The sequence below is a fragment of the Sylvia atricapilla genome, chromosome 22, assembly GCF_009819655.1.
Source record: "Sylvia atricapilla isolate bSylAtr1 chromosome 22, bSylAtr1.pri, whole genome shotgun sequence".
Lineage (NCBI taxonomy): Eukaryota > Metazoa > Chordata > Aves > Passeriformes > Sylviidae > Sylvia > Sylvia atricapilla.
In genome coordinates, this window is record NC_089161.1 from 2,017,601 (window position 1) to 2,035,253 (window position 17,653).

Below are 17,653 nucleotides of genomic sequence, written 5' to 3' on the forward strand. Positions count from 1 at the left end.
GAAATACAGAGAGGAAACTCTCGTGGCTGTTTTTCTGTCTTGTGCCATCTCCAGTTCTATCCAGCAGAAGTTTTATGCAAATCAGACTTGTGTTTTCTTGCAACAGTTCCACATCATAAATGGAGAAATGTGTGGCACTTTCCAAGAGCTGCACATTCTACAGGACCTTCATCAAAGAGCAGATTGAATTTTTGCTGGCTGCCCCAAACAGGTAAATAATGTAACAGGAGCAATGCAGTGTAGTGCCAGTTACTATGTAATTACCAGAACCAACATTTTTCTAGTGGAAACCCAGGCAGTTCTATGTCAAAACTAAGTCTGGTGAAACCAGCCCTCTTTTTATCACACCCCTCACTTGATTGCTAGTTTTGCAGCAGTTCACATGTTTCTGTCTTCCATGAGCTGAGATTTTTAATGACGCTGTCAGAATCTCCTCTTTTAACTGAAGTATTTTTTCCTAATTGTCATGAATGTGGAGAAAATAGGAATCATGGCATAAATTACTAAAATACTCGAAAAATCAGCATTGTTGGGTTTCCCCACTCCTCACAGAAGAATAGCTTTTATCTTCCAATAGTTGGGTCTAACAGATTATATTTACACCGACCCAAATGTACTAAAGGTTGGACCAGATGATTTTCCAAAGTCCTTTCTGACCTGAGCTGCTTTGTGACTCTGCACAACTTCACCACACTTCCCAAAAGCAGAACATTTCTGTTCCTTTAGGGAAGTTTGGAACCCACCACTCTTGCAGGAGCAGCTTTTACTGTTGCTCTGAGGGTACTTGTGGCACCTGCTGACGTCTGAACTTTGAATCTGGCTCCCAAAGCCCCGCTGTTTGTCAGGCTGATGGTCCGTGAAATTGTCTCTCCCACCACAAGGCTGCCAAAGTCAATGAGCTCTTTATCCAGAGCCAGCTGTGAGAAGATAAACCATTAATTACCACTGGCCTACATACCACTAATGTCAATTAAATGAGCATCCGCTTTTTATAATAATAATTATGTTTTCCACATGCTTAAAAGAAGTCCCTTACAATGCAGGTCTTGACTGTACATTTCAGTGGAACAGAAAAAGAACCTGTCTGGGCCATAAACATGACTGCTCCTTCCAGCCCTTCATTTATCTAGAAAACAAAACAGAAAAAATCCCTAAGTAATTTCAGAAGATTTAGCCTACCTAGTCTGATTAAAAATATTTCACTCATTATTTGAGTACCATATTAAAATGTATCTTTACTGATTCCATTTACACTTTAAAGCAGTCTTTCTGACAGCCTGGTTAACTTTAGCTGGGCAAGATCATAAATATTTGGAAACTTGCTCTCATTTGGAGGCATTTTTCCAAATGTGCCCTCAGAATTTCCCTTCTGACAATTTATCAGAGCTTGAACATGCACAGAGTACAATGTGCCCATGTACAGCAGCAGCTCTTGTAAAAATGTAGGGTTTTTTCCTTGTTAACAGTTAAGAAATTCAGTTAATGATGGTTTTAATCAGACTAGTGGTCTATACTAGGCTCTTCTCACTGTGCACTTACCATTGGCTTAAATGTTACCAGGAATTCACAGGACATCCCAGGAGACATTTTGCCAGGTGGGTCAAAACTACGGAGATAATTAACATAAAACTCCAAATTAAAGTTGTGGATGGAACACCCAGCTTTCCTGCTTTGTTAACAATGGCAGATTTTTTTTTTTCCCCCTCTCACTTGGACTAATTATCAGAAAAGTCAGAATGAGTGACAGATTAATGAAAGGCTACAGAACCCTGCTGCAACTGGGAAACAACAAAGGCTGATTCTTTATTAAGGTTTTATTCAGAAAGACTAGAAGTGCTTTTAAAAGGCAAGACAGGGACTGTAGCCAAGGAGGTGAAGCTGAGGCTCAAAATCAGGAAGAACAGGTGGAACTGCCCCGTCAGACAATTAGGAAAAACTTCTCCCATTATCCATTTTAATGTTGCTCTGTAATATCTCCCCTGTCCAAACACAAAATGAAGAGGAAAAACCCAAGGAGGGAGCTGCAAATGATTAGAGAATGTGCTGCTTGTTGCCAGCTGTATCAAAATTATCTTGAATAGAATCTGCCACTCATTTCATGGTCTGTGTGAGGCAGGGAAAATGCCCATCAGAAGACATTTCACAGCTGCACTGTAAAGGAAATTATTGAGGCACTTCTGGAGCCCTGCTCTGCCCAGCAGAGGAGCCAGAGGAGATAAGGAAATGTTGTCAGCCATGGGAGCCCCTAAGCCAAGTGAGACAGGGACCACACTCGCCCTTCACAGCTTTATCAAAACAAAATTAACCTCAAACCAAAGCAAAATGAAACATTTTCTGAAAGGGAAATGCTTCAGAATCCAGAAGCTTAAAATGTGGACAGGGAATAAGCACCTGCATCCTGACCTTCTGAACACATCCCCGGCAGCTTCTCCTGAGGGTAACTTTAAGGAATGGTTCTTTGTTTCAAATGTTACCTTGAAAATATAGTTCTGATTTAGAGCACAAATTACCAAACACATAAACCCACACAGAACCACTCCACCGAGGAGAGGCTCCATTGCATGGGGTGTAATAATGCTCATTTAAACCACTAGACTAAAGCTTTTTATCAGCAAATACAGTGCCTGTCACTGATAACAGCTCTCAAGTGTTATGTCTGTAAATACCTGTGCACTGATTTTGAGGACAGTGACACCATGACAGTGTAGATGTGCTGGGTATTTTCAAAATACTTGGCAAAACTATTTTGTAACAACCAATTTATGTCTGGTTCTACCTGAGATAAGCTTTATACAGTGTAGGATCAGTGTCCATAGGTCTGTGCTCTGCTGGTCAAATTATTAATAGCATGACAATAGAGAATAAAATCTTAGATTATTTTTGCTAGCTATCCAGCTGGCAAATGTATGGGTAGCCAATTTAATTTTAAAAAGTTAATTAATTTATCAGACATTGAAAAATCATTCACAACTCTTGATGTTTCATTTGTATTTGGAATGTACTCTAAAAGGCAATTACAGCAAGGAAAGACTTAAGCCTTTCAAAAGCACTGTTTAATTTTTGGTCACAAACCAGAGGTGCTAATTTACCATCTGCAATTGTCCAACACACTAAATGAGAAAAAAAATAATCTTTGAGAGCAGGAAACCCTCATTTTGTCGGATTAGTAGCTTCAGGCTTTGTCACAGAAATTAAACACGTGTAAGTGGGTCATAATTAAATCCACACACGTGATTTTGAACCAACCACGAGCTACACATGGAATCAAGCACCAGAGCAGGTTTAGGAGCTGAAGGACTCTGCTGTGCCCTGCTCAATTTTCCACCTCCACCAGGTTGGGAATGAAGAGCTCCACACCTTTCCCAACCCACCCAGAGCAGCTGGATCCAGGCTTCACAGCCCCCCAGGGATGTTGTTCAGTCAAGAACTCTCTGTTCACATTCCTGGGGACAAAGTGGGCAAGGAATGGCCTCACCTTGGACCATCCTGTCCTTATCAGATGATCCAGAAATTCTGTGTGTGGTTTATCCCCACAAGGACAGTGGGCAGTGAGCTGGGGAAGGAGCTCTGGAGTATGAAATCACTTACAGTGGTGAAACAACTTGTTTATTCACCGGGGTATCATTAAAGTGTCCCACAGGTGCCTTTTCTCCAGATCAGCATAAGGGTAGAAACCTGAACTTTCTCCATAAGCCAAAGGAATTCAGCTCCATGTCTCCTATGTGTCCATAATAAGCTTCATACACACAGGAGCCTGAGCATTTTTTCACTTTTAGGCTAGACTACAATATTTTTTTTTGTTTGTTTCAAAGAATTCCAGGTAAATAAATTCTCTTCATGACTTCAGTTTTTAGAGAAATACTACTTTTCACAACTTGCCTTTTATATATGTAAAGGCTCAGTCCAGCTCCAGAGAGAGCTGGTGTCTGAATTCTTAAAAAGAAACATTTTGTGGATACCTCCTTTTGTTTCTTTATAAACAGTGAGGTAAAATTATCAATATAGTTAAACTGAGATTAATTTGCAATCTCCCAGCTAGGCACAGTGCTTCATTACATAATAACCTGACAGCAGGATTACAGGAATAGATTGATGGGAAAGACCACAGGATTGCAATTTAAGTGTCTTTGCTCTGAGATTGATTTCCTTTATTTCATCAGGTTTTTTTTCCCTTCCTTTTCTGTCCAATTAAACCGTGTTTATCCCAAGCCACAAGTTTGACTTTTTTTCCCCCAGTTCTCTCCCCTATGCCACTGAGGAGGGAGTGAGGAGCTCCCTGTGCCTGCAGGGTTAACCCACGACAAGCAGAAATCTCAGCTGCTGAAGAATTGGGCTCCAGCTCTTGTCGTAGAAAGGTAAAAGAAGTCTGCAATTAATTTACTTACTGAACACTGATGAAGTCCTTGAGCCATTCGCTGATTCCCACCAGCCTGCAGTAATTGACACTGTAGGATGCATTCGTCAAAACTACCTTCTTTTTGTAGGTTTGACCAACATCAAAATCCTTGGAATGCCAAACAGACAGGGTGAATGTCAGAGACATGATGTCATGCTCATGATCTAAGTGAGTTATTAAAACTCTTGTTAACTAAATTAAATTTACCTGCATGGGAGTGACCACTTCTTTAAGGACATTGTTTTACAGTAATAATGTATTTACAAACAGTATACAAGCACCAGTCATGCTGCCCTTCAAAAACACACAACACAGGAGGTTTCATCATCTGCTCATCTTTCTGATAGTATTTAAACTCCTCTAAGAAAATGAATTATTTTATGATTTAGATAGTATAACTAACTAGTTTATTTAATCCCTTAACTAAGAGATTGCTAGAGAAAAAGGCAAGAGCTGTTTCAGATTCCACTAGACCTATTAAAGGGTGCAACAGCATTTTGATCAAGACATTGGGATTTACCTCCAACAGATATCTCTCTACAATTCCATGCAGAATGGCCACTGACCTTGAAATGAATGCAGCTGGGTTTGCTGTGGAAAGCACAGCCCTTGTGTTCCTGAGCAGGCACAGTTTGCTTGTGAAGAATTCCAGCTTGGAGTGCCTCCATTTTTCTCTCAGCCATTTGTTTCCTCATTGTCCTTATAGCCAACCGTGTTGGATCTTCTGCTTTGGGCACCTAAAAAGGAACATGAAAACCACCAGATCTGTGTGTGACACAGAATCTGCAGCTCCAGTAGAAAAATCTGCAAAAGGAATCTTCCAGCACCTGGCCAGTGTGGCTCTCTCCAGTCAAACTCAGTATCCCAACCTCAACAAGAAGAGTTTAATGGATTCTGGAAGAGTTTAATGAATTAAGCTGTCTGTTCTGCTGTTTATCATCACTCAACACTAGAACACCATGTTTTTCATGGCAGAATTAGCTTTTCTGCACTTTAAGGTTTTGGATTTTTTTCCCCTCAATTTATTAAATGTTGAGAAAAAAATCAGCTGACTTCACTGGAATGTCTCAGTTGTGGTCTAGTGCTTCAATGCAAATCTAGGAATATGTACTGACATGATTTCTTTTTGATTGATTCTGAAATTTTTTTAAACACAAACAATCAAACATAATGTGATTTATGTCTTCACAGCTTTCTGAACTTAACCTGAAGTACTGTTTTCTCTTTGAGAGCACAAACTCCTTCAGAACAGTGTCAAACAGCAATGACTAATGATATTCTCACATCTTAATTTCTGCATCTATGTAATAATACAATGCCTGCATTTTAACTGCAAAATACACAATGATTGATTTCAAGCAAGGTTCCTTTCTGTTTCTAACAAGAGATAGCACAACATTTACCTTGTGCAAGTCGTATTCTTGACTCCAAAGTCCTGGGAACTCTGGTACCAGCAGGGTCTTGTTCCTCTCTGTGTCCTCATCACCACTTTCCCAGAGCACCTCGTGGGGTCTGTTCTCAGAACTCTCTCCTTGGGGAGCAGTTCCCTCCCCAGCCAAGGAACAGGCTGATGGAGAACGCCACGGCTTTGGTGAAAGAACACAGGTTTTGAAGATACAGCTAAAAATTGCTAGAGAACTGTTACTTCAACAGTTATCAGTTTTTGAGGAGATCTTTTAACATGAAAATGACAGGTCTTTGGCTTTTTGGCCTCTTGGCCTTTGGCTCAGAGGCCAAAGATTCTGACTTAGGCCAATCCCCTCTTAAAACACTGAATACAGACAAAATCTTATGTCAAAAGTAATTATATTTCCTTCAAGAAAAAGGAAAGTAACAGATATTAAGAGATCTGATGGGGAAATTCCTCTCCACTTGTTCTCTGCTGTCTCATGTTTGGTTGTAGCCTGTGCTATTTTAAACAGAATTTAATGACCTCATGCTTAACAAAACAAAACAATATATAAAGAGAGTTAATTTCTAGGCCTCGGATTACCTGTGATATTTCTCCATCTGCATGTTTGCAGGTCTCCTCACTTTGCCAGGCTTCCCTACTCTGCAGTAAAGGATCCACAAGTTTACCACGAGGCTTAATTGCCTTAGTAGGAGACTGACTTTTTCTCTGCTTGTGAATGGAGGCTCTTTCTTGCAAAATTCGAGACACAATTTCCATTTTTCTTGACTTCTGCAGTTCTCTAAAAGCTCTGTAACGCAAAGTTGTAAGAAATATTAACCCAACCATGGTTGTTTACCAATAATATTAACTACATACCAGTTCCCTTAGAGCCTTTTAGCTAAACAGCAAGTCTTTAAGTTGGGTTCAGCGGTAATTTGTGCCAAGACACCGAGTGATTCAGAGGCTGTTTATACATTTTTGCAGACTAAATATACTCAGTTGCAGTGTTTTAGAAGGCTGATACAGACTTTCACAGTGCTCAGGGGAGGAAGAAGGACAGTTACTTCAGGTTTCCAGTTCAGGGTCACTGAGCTCCCCTCCTGGAGGAGTCGATGATGGAACACCCACGGAGCTCTGAGCGCCCCTGAGGCAGGAGTTCAGGGCACCAAGAACAGACTGTGCAAGTGTCACACACGGAGTGGGAGGGGGACTTCATCCCCTCCAGGCACCATCAGAGATGTTCTGCCTTCGGGATCTGACTGAGCTCCAGGGAGCAGGCAGAGTTTGATACGGATATGACACTCACTCTTTCTTTTTTTCGTTTTCTTGCTGTCGTTTATGGAGAAAAATTTCCCTGATAACATTGCCTCCTTCTGCTAGGATGGCCTCCCTCATTTTCATCTCCTCCTTCTTTGCCTCCAAGGCCTTTGCTTTGTTTAGGATCTGGAGAGTTTGGAGCCTTTCCTATGAAAGTCACACAAACCAGTTACATATTGGATTGACATATTAAAGAATATAAAACAGAGAATCTAATGCTGGTCCCCTCATCCAAGTATACATTTATGGTGGATGTCTCTGGAGCAGAAGGTATTGTCTGTAATATTCTCTGTAGTCATGGGGTGCTGAAATGCAGAAAGCTCTTTCTAGGTCCAGCTACTTCTCTACCCATCCAGCCTGTCCCTAGAATGCTGCTCAGTGAAAGAATGTCAAAAGATAACAGTTCTAAACAAATCAGGATTAAATTAAGAACATTCCCTCAGATTCTACAGGACATAAATAGAAAAGCAAAGCAGCATAGCTCAGAAATTCCTAATTTATACTATTTAAATTCTCAAATAACTGTTTTTCTTCCATATGTTTTCTCCATGTGGAATATTTCTGCAATGGGATCCAAATAACTGGAAATCCTTCTGGCTGAACTTCCAGAGAACTGTTTTTAGTATGCATTATTTCCCAGAGAGTTCCCCTCCCAGAACAACTTAGACTGTTGACAGAATAAACTGCATCAGCAGAAGTGTCAAAACCTGCCCACACAGATCTCCTGCCGTCCCTCCAATGGTGAAACTCTCCCCAGTTTCGAGGGGTTTGGTCAGTGAGCTGATCAAAAATCCCCACACAGCTCTGCAAGGAAAACTGAACTGACTTGCATTCGAACCCAGCAGTCTCCCAAGTCAGTGACTTCATCCCCATCCCAGCCCAGCAGCAGTACCCTGTTGGAAGTGATGCTGGTTTTCAGGGAAAGCACAGCTTGTATCCTTCTCTCCATATGTTCCTGAGCTTTCACTTCTTCCTTTGCATTTTTTTCATGAATTCTGTAAGCAAAGTAAAATCTTTCAGGCTCTCATCCTGGAAAGCTCTTGGTATGAGCATGTCTGAGCTGACAAGGAGTAATTGCCAATGTCCCCAGGCACTGCTGGTGCAGACCCCTGTCTGCTGGGCACTGGCTGTGGGCACAGGGGAACAGTTGGAGGCTCCTCCAAACACGGCACCGCTCGAGCTCCAAGTGCCAACAGGTTTTCAAATATTTTGCTCAACAACTTTAATTTTTTTTTAAATTTTGGAGACGAAGAATGTGTTTCATGTTATGACATATGACTGGCTGCTAAAATAAAGAATTCAGGTGTTGCTCATATAAGCAATATTTAAACCTTATGTAGCAAACTTTTGCAAGCCAAGCACATGTACCCACACTAAAAATAAACCTTAAAAACTCTGCAAGTTAGAAATATGTGGGCAGGAAACAAACCTGGGAATAATCCAGCTGATATAATGGGAAACCAGTAAAAGAACTAAGATTGATATGTTTGATACATTTGTCAAGGAAAAAATCTATTTCATTTTGTTTTTCTTAATTATGATCAGTTTGTACACACCATCTAATAAAAATAAACAATCACAGAAACAGTACAATTAGTTCAATCATTTTACAATTAAGTCCTAATATTTATATATTAGGATATATTTGCATATATGTAAAATTAAGTAACAAATGTTCAGTTTCTTCAACAGCAAAATAATTCAACACCAGAGTAATAACATAAACCTATGAAAGAACATTTAATTTAAAATCAACCAGAGCAGGAGCACAAAGAAATGGCCCATCAACCCATTGATGCTTTTTAGCCCATTTCTGAGGGGACATAGAATGGCACAGGGCAGGTTTCAAGCTTGGATTTTAGTTATACTACTCCAGTGAATGGCACCTATATATAAATATAAATATCTATAAAATGCTTCCAATCATTATCAATGCCTCCAAGTGGTCAGAGCCCTCATGACAAAGACTCCAGGGAAACTGGAGGCCATGCTGGGACACTGAGTGGATTTTATTTTTCCCACATCCTTTTGCACTCTGTAAGATCTCAATGCTTCACTGTACCTGGCACGAGATTTCCAGGTGTAACAGAAGACACACCTCGCAGAAAAATCATTATTTTTCAAAGACTGGAGGATAAAGCCCTGCCCAGCAGAGAATGTACAACAGGAAAGGAGTGAAGCCCCACCTTGCCATGCTTTGCCTCAGGAAGGAGACTGCTTTCTTGTGGTTCCTTTTGGCATCCTCAAGGAGTTTTTTCTTTCTTTCTTCACATTCTCTCTGGGCTTTCTCCTCTCTTCTGCAAAACACAGACAAGCCAACAGTTGCAGCAGGACTAAGGAAAATTTGAACCCAACACAATGAGACCTCAGGGTGGGGTTGGGATGTTTATTAATACGTGCTGAAATTAGGACATTTGTCTGCTTCCCACATCCTCCATATCATAGACAAAGTGATAAACTTCAAAAAAACCACAGACTGACACACTTTTGCTCTGCTTTTGGAGAGCACTTTTGTGCTTTTTGGTGTCTGGTTCTGCTCAAGGAAATCTCAGTGGACTTCACCATAAGTCCAGAAGGTCCAACAGCACTGCAGACACATGCAGCCAGTCTGACCCAATAAACCTCATTTCCTATGATAAAACCTCTGCATTTGTAGCTTTTTCATTAACAAGTTTATTCCCATAGATCAGAAATCTTTACCTGCATAACTGCAAGGCCATGGCAAATTCTTATTTTAATTCCATTTCCTCATGTACTATTCCTGAAGCACACCCAGCTAAGACACAGAGTTAGCATTTGAACTAGCTAATTTCATCACCTGCAGCAGAGAATTGGCTGAAAATAAAACAAGAAAGGCAGCAGGCTCTGACTTTGAGGCTCTTACTTCTCTCGAGTCCGACGTGTTCCTTCTGCTTGCAGGGCTGTTATTTTTTCCTTCCAAATCCTTACTTCTCTCTCCTCCTGGTATTGCATCTGTAGCTCCTCCTCATCTTTTTGAAGTTCTTCACGGAGGATGTCGTATTTTGCCTGCTCAGTTTCTATCTGCCACAGCTCAACCCTTTAACAAAAAGTGGGAATTGTTTTCACTGGAATACTGATACTCTTTCATTTTAAGGTGATGGATTGAGTAGGGAAGGCTCTATGGGGAAAATAAATATGTAACCATGTTTTCCTTTATTAATTTAAAACATATTTTGAATCAAACCCTTCTATTGACACAGACTAAGGCTTATATCTAATAGCATATCCCTTTCAAAGACATCAAAAATATTGGTCCAAAAAAAGGTAAAACAAAAATAAACCTCAAGTTTGTGTTTCTCCCATTTACCTAGAAGAAAATATAAAAACCAAGAAAAATTCTTAAAATAGCTTTTCCTTCAACAATAACTTCAGAGACAGGCCCCAGCTTTTATTCTTCTGTGCTTTGCTGAAGGAACCAGACATGATAGAGCTGAGTACATTAATCTGTTCTGTGTATTGCTAATCACACAATAAACAAGTCAAGCATTTTAAAGCTATTACACAACACTGCAGCAGAACACACTGTATCCTGGTTAACCACTTGGCTAATCACAGCTAAAAGCTCGTGCCTGTGTTCCTCCTTTGATGTACCTGTGGTACCAAAATATACACATACTCACCTGTTGCCTCCTGCAAAACACAGTTTTACTCTGTCTGATATAAAGAAGTAATTTATTATGCGTGAACAATCAATTACAAGCAGCAATATTAGCTTGGCATAAAAATACACAATACTGCTACAATGTCGCCATCATGCTCATTTTCCATCCTTTCCTGTATGCCCTATAAAAACACTAAAAGGCATAAATTACAAGTATTTATGCTCACGCACAGACAGATTTACTTTAGTCCAGCTTATTTTACATTTCAAATGAGACCTGCTTAGGTCACAATTTATGCACCTCTCATAATCAAATCACAACTTTATTTACATGTGCAAAACTGACTTGGGGAGTGAGCCACAGCAGCCAGCTTTGTAAGGAATGAACCACACAGGCTAAAAGTTGCTCTAGAATTATGTAGTTCAGTATTTACAAGCAATTTCTCTCTTGATTAACTTTTGAATCCATCCAACAGCATATGAAGAACGCAATAAGGGTTGATTCCCTTCACACTTGCTTCATTCCCTCACTTACAAGTTCTGTTTTTGTGTCAGAGCAAGTCTCAGCTCCCTCTCCTTCTCCCTCTCCAGCTCAGTGCAGAGTCGGCTGCTCACGGCCTGCAGGCGGGACACGGCTGCACTGGAACGTGAGAGACAACCCACCAGAAAGAAACGTGAGCACAGCCCCCCCTTGCAAAACCAGCGAGAATAAAGCACAGCTCGAAGGCTCAGATTTATTCATCAGAATCCCAGCAATTTATGCAGCCTCCTGTTTAACCTTCCAAGTGTCCCATTCTCGAGGCAGAGCTTTCTTTAAAGTCTTACATGTTGGTTGAAAGGAACAGGTGAGAATTTCAAAAGCACTGACCAGTAGTTTAATGCAACTATTCACTTCTCACACTGATAAAAGTAGTATTATTCATGAAGATAAGCGTAGGTGAACCTAGAGAACCTAGACCAATTTTGCTTTTAAAATGGTACTACAATATTCTATACACTTAGCCTACAACTGCAGCATTCCCACACAGTTATTTTCCTTCTCTCCCCAGGAAAACTAGCAGACAGTGTACTACAGGATCCACAGACAGTGGCCTGACTATACTCAACGTAAACTCCCATCCTCTAAATGGAAATTGGATCTTCTACCTGCAGCTACTCCTCTAAATTCAACATTTCTGTATTGGCATTGGTACTGCTAATGGCAGCCAGGATTTGCATTATTGCTAAAACACAAAGACTTTGAATTTCATAAGCCAGAAATCTATCAAGCCTTCTCACTCCGCTAGTCACTTGCTAAATGTAAGGGATTGGGAGAATTGCTATTTTTTCCATATTTAGACCTCTCCATGTGACCCATCATAAGGATAAACACTACAGTGCTTTTCTGTCTTTGCTGGGATTTGTTACTGTCTCTGAGATCCCACTTGCACCACCTCAGGAGGCTCATTTGCATCAACTCATCAGTTTTGTTTAAGCAGCTCTTCCATTCTGGCAGTTAACCTGCCTTCCTTTCTCTCATTCATTGCTGCTCTAACCTGGAGATTAACACAGGTTAGAAATGCAGCTGCGAAGTTTGTTCACAAGCCTCTGGCTCCTGGTACACAAGCCACCCACTGCTTTCTATTTAAACCAAATGTGAAGAGTACAGTAAATTGCCTCCCACTTGATAGCACAAGTATTTCAGAGCAGCTCCTGTATGCAGAGCTACTCCTGAGAGGCATTCCTGCATCCCAGAACAACACAAGAAAGGAATGGTGCATATATGTGTGTATTGATAAAAATATACATGTGCACACATATATAAATCCTGACTGAGTAATCACCAGAAGCAAAGCCATGACCCCCAGGAGTGCCACAGCACCTTGATTCATCAGACTGAACAGAAGATTGAGACCCTGACAGACATAACTGACAGCAGTGGGCTAGGCTGATATAATACTTGCTGTTACATTTTAAAATATATGCCTCTTTCCTACCCATTCCCAAGTTTCCACCTCTTTTTTTTTTTTTTTTTTTTTTTCTCTCTTATCTCATTAATTACACACAGATGAACATAGTGGATGCCTGTAATCCTTGGTACCCAGAAATACTCTCTACCTACACATTGCCAGCCTCCTCCTCTCTCTCTATTTCCATGTCTACATGATCCAGCTGCTTTGCCAGCATCTTGCTCCGCAGCCGACAGGCACTCAGCGTGTCACTGCAAGAAACAAACACATCACTTAGGTTTTGTAGGTTCTTTTCCCAGCGAAACTCTTCTTTTTCGGGGACAAGATTCACAGCCAGGATTCCTGTCATTCTATATGTCCTATACATTCTATAAATGCTCGTATTTATAATGGGGACAGTATCTCAGTGTTTGCTGGTGATTTGTGCTGATGCATTATGATTGTTTAAACACTGACCTGGTGTTTTCCACTGCCAGTTCCTTTTCCCTGACCATGCCATCGAGCAGTTGGAGGTTTTTCTTTAAGACTGATATGTGAATTCTGTCTGCAGACTTCAGAGGCTGAATGCTGCCAATGCTGCCCAAAGAGTGTTCTGAGCTTTGCCTTTGAATTGGAACACACAACCAACAAAGAAACATCATGAGAAACTGTAGTTATGTGAAGTTTGTCTGACATCCTTACATCCCTGCTTTCTGTTTTATTCTAACAGAACTGTTATAAATAAGACCATTGTAAATAAGGAAAAAGATGAATACAAACAACACAGAAAGTCTCCACGCATGGACATATGCCAGAATTTTCAGTATTGGATATCTAATATTGAACACTTATACTCTCATTTAAAGCACTAATGATGTGTCTTGTTTTAAAATTCCTATGGCTCCTCTTGATCCCACCTTGGCTTTGCAATTTCAGTGTTCCTGAACAATAGTCTACAATTTTAACAGGAACATTTTAAACAAGTTTAAGACATGTTATACACAGCTGGTCACTCAGCACCACAGAGGAAATTCTGTTTGAACTGGAACAAGGTATTTACATGCTAGAATCAGAGTAGTCTCCAACATCTTCAGAAGTGTCCTTGTTTTCCATATTGCCACCATCATCCAGATCTTCTTCCAGCTCATATTCTAGCAGATATTGAAACAACAGCTTAATAAAGAGGCTTTGTATTTTAAAATGCAAAGCTTTCTATATTTGCTGTCAAGTCACAGCGTGGAGAATCAGAGACAACATTTTATAGCATTACCACAGCGTACATTAAAAAATTCATATGGCAAAACACACAGGACTATTATTCACCTGCAATGAACAGGAGAATGTTCTCTGCCTTCATGTGGAAGTGTCACCAAGAATCCCATTTATGTGGGAAAATCCCAGACAAGAACAGGGAGGGGAACAAGGGAGGATAATGTATTATCAGGTTCTGGTCAATGATCCAACATGTTTATCTTACATTAAGTTTACATTAATGTCAGTATTTTGTGAGTTATCAAAACAATTCATTTTCACCTTTCCAGTGTTCTTGAACGTCAGGGAGCTGACCAGCTGCATCTTCTTCTTCTTCCTCTTCTTGCCTTTCTTCCTCCTCTTCTTGTTCTTTTTCTTCTTCAAACCTTTCTTTTTCCTCCTTTTCTTCTCTTTCTTCTTTTTCCTCTACTTCTCTTTCTTCTTTTTCCTCTTCTTCTCTTTCTTTTTCTTCTTTTTCTTCTTTTTCTCTTTCTTCTTCTTCCTCTTCTCTTTCTTTTTCCTTTTCTCCTTCTTCCTCTTCTTCTTTTTCTTCTTTTTCCTCTTCTTCTTTCTCTTCTTGTCTTTCTTCTTCTTCCTCTACAAACACTAGAGGAGATATTTGCTGTTCTCCCTCACTGTAAGTGACCTCATGATCTTCCATGCTGACAGTTCTTTCCAAATGACCAGGCTGACTAAAAAGAAGAATATGTTTTACACATCAAATGTCCAACAACTTGCAATAGTTGTGACTGTCTCTAGAGGTGAATTCACAGCATTCAGTACATACTTAATGCATGTGAAATAACTGGATACAACCACAAACCTCTGTGCTAGTTACACATTTTAAGTATCAACTGTAATAAATTTCTTAATGAAAAGCAAGGACTATGCCTTTTTTTTTTTTTTTTTTTAAACAATCAGCTCAGTAATAAAACAAACCTTCTGAATGTATTTTATCCACTTACATCACGACTTTACCCCAAATACTTTGGGCACAACTCCAACAAACACTATTTGCTCTTGAGTCTTGTGCAGTTCTCCAATGCAAAGCAAACTGTTCTCAAATGCTGTCACAATTTATTAGAATCCAGTAAATTCTGCATGTCATCTAGAATGAGTTATTACCACATGGTTGAGCATTTCACATCTTACTCACAGAGAGACTTGTACATATGATTAATTTTAACGAAGGTGGCTCAGCTTTGAGTGCGTTTATGTAAATCCTTCTGAAGAACTCAAGAAGAATCAACAAGAAGAGAGCATCTATTTTCTCCAGTTAAGGAGCAGAGAAAACACACCCCAGGATTTGAAGTCTGGAGGAATGACTAAATGATAGGAACCACCTTAAAGCCAAGCAGGATTCCTACGCTGGGCTGCTGATTTAAGGATGTTGGTGGCACTAAGAAGTGGCACAAACATCAAACGAGCTGCCAATGCAGCAGCGGGCCCAACGCCTTCAGCCAAACCCCTGCGTTGTGAGGCTGTGCGGCTCCAACTCCCCAATAACAAAGTTCGGGGCCAATGAGGCCGAGACGCACAGCACGGCAGAAGGCCCGAGCCCTTCCACAGGACACCCGGGGGCAGACTGGGCGCTGTCCCCTCACGGCTCACCGCGCTCAGCCCCCGGCCGCTCCCGGCCCCTCACGGCCCCACACGGCCCCCGGCCCGCCGCACCGCGCCCGCCGCGCTGCCACGGCAACGGCGCCAACCACCGCGCGCGGGGGCGCCGCGCACGCCCGGCCCCAACCGGCCCCCAACCGCCGCGGGCGCGGGGCGGCGCTGCCGGAGCGGCTCGATGGGACCCCCCCCCACCCTGTCCGCGGGGTGGTGCGGCCTGGGCTGGGCTGGGAGCCGTGGGCTGGGGTCCCGTGTCCGAGGGCCGGGGTCCGATGTCCGAGGGCCGGGGTCCCTGGGCTGATGGCCGCTGTCCCTGGCCGGGGTCCCTGGGCTGATGTCTGGTGTCCCTGGCCAGGATCTCTGGGCTGATGTCCGATGTCCGAGGGCCGGGGTCCCTGGGCTGATGGCCGCTGTCCCTGGCCAGGATCTCTGGGCTGATGTCTGGTGTCCCTGGCCAGGATCTCTGGGCTGATGTCCGCTGTCCCTGGCCGGGGTCCCTGGGCTGGGGTCTGGTGTCCCTGGCCAGGATCTCTGGGCTGATGTCCGGTGTCCGAGGGCCGTGGTCCCTGGGCTGGTGTCCGGTGTCTGAGGGCCGGGGTCTCTGGGTTGATGGCCGGTGTCCGAGGGCTGGGGCGTGGGCTGATGGCCGGTGTCCTTGGGCTGATGTCCGGTGTCCCTGGCCGGGGTCCCTGGGCTGATGTCGGGTGTCCGAGGGCCGGGGGCGTGGGCTGGGGTCCGGTGTCCGAGGGCCGGGGTCCCTGGGCTGATGTCTGCTGTCCCTGGCCGGGGGCTGTGGGTTGATGGCCGGTGTCCGAGGGCCGTTGGCTGAGGTCCAGTGTCCAAGGGCTGGGATCTCTGGGCTGATGTCCGCTGTCCCTGGCTGGGGTCCCTGGGCTGGGGTCCGGTGTCCGAGGGCCGTTGCCTGAGGTCCAGTGTCCAAGGGCCAGGGTCCCTGGGTTGATGTCCGCTGTCCCTGGCCGGGGTCCCTGGGCTGGGGTCCGGTGTCCGAGGGCCGTTGGCTGATGTCCGCTGTCCCTGGCCGGGGGCTGTGGGTTGATGGCCGGTGTCCGAGGGCCGTTGGCTGAGGTCCAGTGTCCAAGGGCCGGGATCTCTGGGCTGATGTCCGCTGTCCCTGGCCGGGGTCCCTGGGCTGGGGTCCGGTGTCCGAGGGCCGTTGGCTGATGTCCGCTGTCCCTGGCCGGGGTCTGTGGGTTGATGTCCAGTGTCCGAGGGCCGGGAGCTCTGGGCTCATGTCCCTGGCCAGGGTCCTGGCACTTGTTCAGGTCGTTGATTCTTGAGGTTTGAGCCATCTTGAGCAGCTCACTAAGGTGTTTTCCTACTTGACGATTGTTTACGTTATTTCTTCTCAACGTTAAATTAGAATATGAACCACTGGACACGGCTCCTGCCCTGGTGTGGTGGTGAGTGAGCTTTTGACACGTTCTTCAAAAGAATGATTTACACTTTGGAAATGCAGCAGCATTAACAATTCTATGGTATTAGTGTCGATAATTACCCTGGTGGGAGCACCTCTACCTGTACTGCCTGTCTGGAACATCTGGTTCAGGTGGTTTTGGGTAACCAAAGCCAGAGACATTCTCAGTGAACTTTCAGCTTGGTGTTTATTCACATACATTTATAAATTTTGAACAAGTTGGTGGCGTTATGATTAAAAATCATCTTTTTGTGAATTCAGACTTGCTGCAATGTGAAGTCCTGTGGATTTGGGGCTGGAGCACTCATGTTAGAATACTGAAGGTTTCCAAGTTTCAATCCAAAAGGAAGCTGTCTTAAATGTCTTTTCAGAAGTAAGCCTGTACTATCCTGACAAAAGGCTTTCACCACTAGTTACTAATTAAAGGTTATTACAGCAGAAATCATGTACTGCTCATGCTGCCCATAATGTCACATTCTGAACAGTTTCTCTGGCTTCAGCAGCAACTGCAGCTCTAGAGGCTCTGTATGAACTTCTGTAATTGTTATAAATATGCACAAAAACACTACATGAAAAGTTTTTAGATTATATTTCAGTGTTTTACCGAGTGAATGTCTGTGTTCCTGAAGTGAACCAGTTTGAATATTCTGTTCTGCAGTTGAATCCCCTGAGCCTGTGTGTTTGATATAAAGAG

At 42.8% G+C, this 17,653-nt stretch overlaps 1 protein-coding gene across 1 annotated transcript in view; it reads right to left on the bottom strand.

The window, feature by feature from the left end:
• Positions 1–14,630, bottom strand: part of CFAP74 (cilia and flagella associated protein 74) — a 36,386-nt gene extending 21,756 nt beyond the window's left edge. The window contains exons 1-16 of the mRNA XM_066334198.1: positions 14,190–14,630; positions 13,717–13,807; positions 13,134–13,280; positions 12,830–12,928; positions 11,264–11,368; positions 9,991–10,164; positions 9,293–9,403; positions 7,999–8,101; positions 7,096–7,253; positions 6,390–6,597; positions 5,800–5,982; positions 4,963–5,133; positions 4,386–4,504; positions 1,540–1,606; positions 1,037–1,126; positions 744–917 (exon numbers count right to left, since the gene is read on the bottom strand). Of these exons, the coding sequence (XP_066190295.1) occupies positions 744–917; positions 1,037–1,126; positions 1,540–1,606; positions 4,386–4,504; positions 4,963–5,133; positions 5,800–5,982; positions 6,390–6,597; positions 7,096–7,253; positions 7,999–8,101; positions 9,293–9,403; positions 9,991–10,164; positions 11,264–11,368; positions 12,830–12,928; positions 13,134–13,280; positions 13,717–13,807; positions 14,190–14,568 (2,379 nt within the window). The 5' untranslated portion in view covers positions 14,569–14,630. The remainder of the gene's footprint in view (positions 1–743; positions 918–1,036; positions 1,127–1,539; positions 1,607–4,385; positions 4,505–4,962; positions 5,134–5,799; positions 5,983–6,389; positions 6,598–7,095; positions 7,254–7,998; positions 8,102–9,292; positions 9,404–9,990; positions 10,165–11,263; positions 11,369–12,829; positions 12,929–13,133; positions 13,281–13,716; positions 13,808–14,189) is intronic.
• Positions 14,631–17,653: the final 3,023 nt, after the last annotated feature.